The sequence below is a fragment of the Nestor notabilis genome, unplaced genomic scaffold, assembly GCF_000696875.1.
Source record: "Nestor notabilis isolate BGI_N333 unplaced genomic scaffold, ASM69687v1 scaffold9500, whole genome shotgun sequence".
Taxonomy (NCBI): Eukaryota; Metazoa; Chordata; class Aves; order Psittaciformes; family Psittacidae; genus Nestor; species Nestor notabilis.
Window position 1 is genome coordinate 21,464 of NW_009911812.1, and position 6,922 is coordinate 28,385.

At 46.6% G+C, this 6,922-nt stretch overlaps 1 protein-coding gene across 1 annotated transcript in view; it reads left to right on the top strand.

Moving 5' to 3' along the window:
• WBSCR17 (Williams-Beuren syndrome chromosome region 17) overlaps positions 1-6,922 on the top strand; it is a gene marked incomplete at both ends in the record, with an annotated part of 131,469 nt that overhangs the window by 18,708 nt on the left and 105,839 nt on the right. Inside the window, one exon of the mRNA XM_010016546.1 lies at positions 981-1,147. Coding sequence (XP_010014848.1) covers positions 981-1,147 — 167 coding nt within the window. The remainder of the gene's footprint in view (positions 1-980; positions 1,148-6,922) is intronic.

Consider the following 6,922-nt stretch of genomic DNA (forward strand, 5'->3'; position numbering starts at 1 on the left):
TGGTTTAATTGTTTCAAGTAGTTAAAAGATGCCCTGTTTGCTTCCTGCAAGTACTTCATTAAGCTCAGGTTTGTGGTTAGGGTGAAAGGTGGGATTAAACCAACATCTGTATCTCACTGGGAGTTATGTGTGCTCCTTGGAGAGCTGTGGGTTACTTGGAGGAGCTCTTTCACTTAGAGCTACCTTGGTTCTGCTCCATGGTGTCCTTGGTCTCGAGGTTGGTTGTGTTGATGAAATATGAACCTGTTGCTTGCCAGGGATGGAGTTTGGCTGGTAGGTGATCTAAAAGCAACCTCCGCTTTTGTTCTGCTCTGATGTGTCTAAGCAGATACCCAGCCATAAAACCTGCTCAAGTTAAGCAACTACTCCTGAAAGCCAGTGAGATGATGAAAAGTTTTTGTTTTTAACCTATCCTGGCTGTGAAGTACAAAGACAGCAGTTAAAGGCAAAGCTCTGCTGGGGTACGTCAGACGCAGGCATGCATTCAGAAGTAGCTGCAAAGAGAGTTAAAACATTTATTGAGGCTGTTTAACCAAGGGCCATTTCATATTTCTTTCATTCCAAAGTGAATGGGAAGAAAATTCTCAAGTGCTGTTTAAGAACAAGGCTCGTTTCTGAGCTCCTGTCAATCTTAAAACAGAATAGGAATGTGGAGTTTCACTTGAAATGGTAAAGCCATTTTATCTCCTCCGGAGGCTGCTTTTTCTTACATCCCCACAGACAAACCACACAGCTGTGTGAACACAACCTCAGCTAAATGAAATCTGGATTTGCACCATGCCCTTGGTGCTCTGAGCCCGGAGGATGCTTTCTGATGCTGCTGTTGTGTCCTAGGCAACTGGAACTCAGCACAGGCAGCTCTAACACGTGGCTCTGCAAAGCTGTGAGGTGTCACCATCGTCATGCACTGGGTATTAAATGTGTGCTGCTCTCTGTGCTCTGCTAACCCTGTCTCTCTCTCTCTGCCCTTCGTACTACAGGTGCAAAGAGCTGAAATATGGCAAGGACCTACCCCAGATCTCCATCATCTTCATCTTCGTGAACGAAGCGCTCTCTGTTATCCTGCGATCAGTGCACAGTGCGGTTAATCACACGCCAGCTCACTTGCTGAAGGAGATTATCCTTGTGGATGACAACAGTGATGAAGGTTAGTGATGCTGGGGTCTCAGATCTCCAAAGCACCACGAGGGTGCTGAATTCCTTAAAATGTCCTGGAGGAGTCGTGCATGAAAAGAGGCTGAGAGAGCTGGGATTGCTCAGCCTGGAGAAGAGAAGGCTCTGAGGAGACCTTAGAGCAACTTTCAGTGTCTAAAGGGGCTACAAGAAACCTGGAGAGGGGCTTTGGACAAGGTTCTGCAGGGACAGGACAAGGGGAATGGCTTTAACCTGCCAGAGGGGAGATTGAGATGAGCTCTAAGGCAGAAGCTCTTCCCTGTGAGGGTGCTGAGGCACTGGCACAGGGTGCCCAGAGAAGCTGTGGCTGCCCCATCCCTGGCAGTGTTCGAGGCCAGGCTGGATATGAGGGTTTGGAGCAACCTACTCTATTGTAAGGTGTCCCTGCACGGGGGAGGGGGTTGAAGCTAGATGAGCTTTAAGATCCTTTCCAGTCCAAACCAGTCTGGGATTCTTTGGGAGTGGTGATACTGCTGGGAGGCACACAGTGTGAGGTGGTAGGTGTTCTGGCTGGCACACCAGTTTCTCCAGCTTCTGTAGCAAAAAAGGATCAGGATCAAAACAAAGTTAAAATCTGAGATGATTGCTGCTTGAACGTGTAGCTAAAGCCAGAAGGCTAAAGGAGACCAGAAAGTCATCTTTCTCTTCATGGTAGCATTCGGAAGTCCTGGTTTCATGTGTATCCTTGTTTCTCATAATAATACTTCGATTTGTTGCAGAGATGCAAGTCTAAGCATTTACCACAGAGCTGAGGGACAGGAACCAGGAGCCTTTAGCCCCTTGCAGTGGTGTTAAATGAGATGGGTTTTTTTTTTTCTCTGTGTGCCTTGGTTTCCTTATCTGCAAAATAATGTCCCAGGCTTTGTAAAGGGCTTGGACCCTGTAGAGTTCCTCCTGCCTCTTATATTATGGTTTTGATATGAAAAGGGAAAGTAAAGAACAAGACAAGGAAACAAACCCACCCAACCTGCTCAAGTGAGGCCATGAGAAAATGTGGAGGGGGTGTTTGGTTTCTTACATGAGACATGTGTGTTGTTTGGTTTAGTCTGCTCTCAGTTGCTGTTGCAATACCTTCTCTGCTGGCTTTTGGTACCACAAAGGTGCAGGAGGTGGTTTCACGTGGAAGCATTTTTGCACTTGGATTCCAAGTCTCTCTAATATTCAGTTGGATAATGTCATTAGGGTAGTTGAAATCCTTGTAAGGAACAACAGACAGTTATTTTGATTGCTGTCTTCATTATTTGTACTGCACGCTTTCAGTATTGTTTTAAAATATTATATGCTGTGGATGCTGTGATGAGAAGGGAAGAACAGGGAAGGTGCAGCACGTGGAGAGCTCATTTCCAGAGGGAGCCTGGAGAGGTTGCTTGTCTGTCTGCAGTGAGATGAGATGGTGTACAGCAAGCTATTCAAGCCTGCAAAAATAGGCACTCAAATACCACAGTAATGAGCACTACAGAAAGCTGATGAATTATAATTACCAGTAAAAGAAACAGGAGGGCAGCTCCTCAGCTGATGGAAATCACAGCAGCTCTAGTGCAGAAGCCTGGATGATGGGCACCAGTGAAGCTGTGGGATTTCAGAGCTGGAACTATTTGGCTAGTGAAGAGGAAGAGCAGGTGATGTGTTTCTGCAATATGTAGCATTGCCCAGTACTTGGAGGGTTTGAAATACCAAAATTAGATGCTCCTTCTCCAAATTTTACCGTATCAATGGGGTAAAGAGAAGAACACTCTTTTAAAGAGAACCCATTGGTTGTAATTATTGAGCTTCTCATTGCCATGCACAAAGAAATATGTTTCTAAACAGCCTCTACCTATTGCTTAGTGTGCAGCAATGAGGCTGACATTAAGTGCTCTGTAGACACTACTGAAGGGGCTGGGACAAGGAAACAAGTTCTTTCAAAAGACATCACCCCCACAGTAAGCTGAGATTGCAGCTGGCAGTGAGGATGCAGACTGAAATCTCTTTATCCACTGCTGAGATTGCAGGGCACTGTCTTCCCTTGAGGCTTGCTGGGAAGACTGGGTCAGTGCTGGTGGGGTCTGGTGGTGGGGCTGGATGGTGGCAGGGTGGTGAGATGGGTGGCCAAAGCTTGTAGTGTGTTCAAGCACTTCCAGCTCTAGGATTCCTTCCTTGTACCTGTGTCTGCAGCTGGACCAAGCTGCCTGGGTTGTGTTGGAGCACTCTGTGGCACCCACCTAGCTAGTGAGATGATCCAAACTGAGGGACTAATTCCTCCGTCATGTGCAGGAGGTGGGAAAATCCCAATCTGCTGGCACACCTGGGCAATGTGCGCTCTGCATCCCACTAAGAGGATGCAGTCATTGCATTGGGATTGTGAACAGCCAAGGTCCTGAGTGATGGGCCTGGGTTGTGTTGGGGGTTGTACAACACCAACACGGCTGTGTCCTCAGAAACCTTGCAATGGAAGTACACGGGGAGACTGGGTGTAGGAAATGAGGTGATGCTACTATCTGTTAGGGTTAATAATGTCAGTACTGTGCCGTTGAATCTTTGTAGGCATCATGAAAAATAAGGTTTTTGTAAGAAGAGATTTGAAGGAAGATAATGAGGTTGCTTGGCAGATGCTTATGGAGAGCTCCTCCCAAGCATGTAATAATCTAGTTTTCTCACATAAAAGAAATGTTACAAACCAGAGCATATCTCTGGGACCCATGCATTCACTCTCTGCATCATCAAGGAGCTTCAGTGACAGCAAAGAATTATTAATGGCAATAACATTGTCATATAGTTCCCACTAATGGTAGGAAATAATTGTCAGCAGCAATAGCAACATCATATAGTTGAAACTGTGGATATTACAAACAACATCATCATAATATATAGATTTAGCTTCTGCAGGGAAATAATGACAGGAAAATAGTTTCTCATGAGCACTAAGATTTAGAGATGAATCCTGGAGGATCAAGCGCTGGTGTCAAGCAGAGGATGGGCTTGTGCAGCTGTGACTTTAGGACGAGGGGTGATGGTTTTCAACTAGAAGAGGGAGATTCAGGTTGGATGTGAAGAAGAAATTTTTTACAATGAGGGTGGTAAAATGGTACGGGTTTCCCAGAGGTAAAAACCTCATTGGTAAAAGCCACAGGTTGCCCAGAGAGATGCTGGATGCACCATCCCTGGAGACATTCAAGGCCAGGCTGGATGTGGTTCTGAGCAGCCTGGTCTAATGGAAGGTGTCCCTGCCCATGGCTGGGGCTTAGAACTAGATGAGCTTTAAAGTCCCTTCCAACCCAAACCAGGCTGTCATTCTGTGCAAACCAGTCTGTGTCATACCCCCGTGGGTTACCAGAAGCAGCTTCTGGGAAAGTTGATAGATGCTCAGGGCTGCTGTGGGGTTCTGGGTAGGTTTTTCAGGGAGCACTTCACAGAGATGTGAGAAGGAAATACAGATGTGTGTGGGTAATGAAGAGCAAAGCATGTTCCCCAACCAAATAGTAGAAAACATCTGGGTTTTCCAAGTCAACTTGCAGTTTTAGAATTAGGCCCAGGGGCAGAGGTAACTGCATGTCCTGTGCACCCTCGCTGGTGTTTGCCCATCAGGAAGACCACTAACCAGTTACACAGACAGGATCAAGCCCTTTTGGTGTCTTGTAGCTTTCAGACTGGAACAAACTGCTTCTGAAGACGTGTTAGACACTTCTTGCTCTTACTTAGCTTTGTTGTTATGTGGTATGTACAATAACACTGCGCAACATGAAAGTGGGCAATGAGAGATTCAAGGTAACAAACACAGTCTGATTCTTTATATCTGAGCTGTAAATAGATAAAAAATACTAATGTAATGGAGGGGAAAAAAGATCCAGCCTTGAAGGAACAAGCTTTGGGAGTTGTAGATTGAACCCCCTTTTCCCTGGAGCTGCACATTACACTTGGTAAAGGTTTTCTTTTGGAAGCTGCTTTTGTTTGTGTTTGTTGCAGGTTGTGTTTCTGAGTGATAACGTGTTTCCTGGGTTGTTGGAGGGATGCAGCAATGTGCCCCTGAGATGTTCGTTATCTCACAGCCACACACTTTGAGCCTGTTGCTTAATCATCACCTGCTTCTTTTTCTTTTGCTGTCTTTTTAGTGGTTTTAATCTGGGCTAATATCTCTTTGAAAAGCAAACCTCTTGGCATAAAAGAAAACCATGGGATAAAAGACTGCTTAGAGGAGCTGGCTACACTCGGGGAGACATGCTATGGGTTGTAATTTACCTTCGTGTAACTTATTAGCTGTGACTTGATCTGTTGCTTTCGTGTTTTGCTGCTCATTTCAACAGCAGCAGCAGCAGTTCGGGTGCGCTTCTGTCCCAGGAGCCATCTCACTCGTGGCTTGTGTTTGTGTTTAGAGGAAGGGTTTAATAGAACTGCAAGAAGCTGAGTCATGTCTCAGCCTTTCCTTTGTGCTGGTCTTAGAATCCCAGCCTGGTTTGTGTTGAGAGGGACCTTAAAGCTCATCCAGTTCTAACCCCCTGCCATGGGCAGGGACACCGTCCACCAGAGCAGGTTGCTCCAAGCCCTCGTGTCCAACCTGGTCCAAACCAAGAGCCAGATTATTCCAGTTGCTCAAACTAAAGGTGGGTTGCTTAGTTGTAGCTGATCTGGTGCTGTCCCACTGGTGCTCAGGTCTGAGGCTTTTGGGCCTGGAGGGGGACAACAAACCTGCTTGGTTTGTATCTATGGGATGAGCTTTGCCTGTAGTCCTGTCTGAGGATTGATTCATGCACTTGCTCCCCTCTTCACAGGTTCCTCTTCATATTTCCAGGCTAAAAGCTTTGAGCACTCACCTGGCTCCAAGTCTTTGCTACACAAATTCTTGTATTCATTTATTGCCTGCTTAAGGTGTTTCTTTTGTGAGTTCCTGGTGCAGAAGTCCAACCTGTGATAGCTTGGGTTTTCCAGGCAGGCAAGAGCATGGGAAAGGGGTGGGTTGGTGTCTCCCATGGCACTGGAGCGCTCCCAGACTTGACTCCTGTGTCCTCCAGCCTTCAGCGTTACTCGTAACAGCCTTGGGCTCTGTAGACTTTTCCCATCCAGCTCAGCCTGGCAAACACCCCAGAGTTTTCCTTAGGGGTGTAGAGGAGGTGCAGTCCATTCCCTGGGACCACCTGGGCATTGTTATTTAAGAAATGGCAGTTCCTTGAGCTTCTTTGGTACCGTTGGTCTTTGCTCTTTTCTTTGTGTGGCATCAGACAGTTCCCACCTTTCATTCTGGGAACCCCAACAGGATACGGGGAGGCTCAGGCAGGATTTGGGGTGTGGAGCACTGAGTAGTGGATGTTCCTGTGGCTGCTTCTGGGCTAATGTCCATGACAGGGTTACTTTCAGTGGCATCGGGTTCAATTTCTCTGGCAGGCCTATTTCCCAGAAAGCTCATGTTGGTGACAAAATACTTTGCAATAGATAACATAAGTCACTGCAGCTGGCAGATGGGCTTTCTAATAGAGAAACAGGTCTATTGGATTTTAGTTCCTTGGACTTGCCTTTCGGTGGAGATCAATACAGATAGATGGAGAACAAAGGCAGGATTGAAACTGAGCCTCCTGGCAGTTTCAGTAGGGTTTTTCTCTGGAAAGCTTCCTTAGAAGTAGCTCATGCAATGGCAAAGACCTCTGTTCACCAATACCATGTGCAAATACCGATTGCATCCTTAGTAAACCTGACTTAGGAATGATGTGGGTGTGCTCTGAAGGATGGTCCAGTGGGCTTCCTCACAGGATGCGCAAGTGTGGGGGAAAGAGGGCCATCG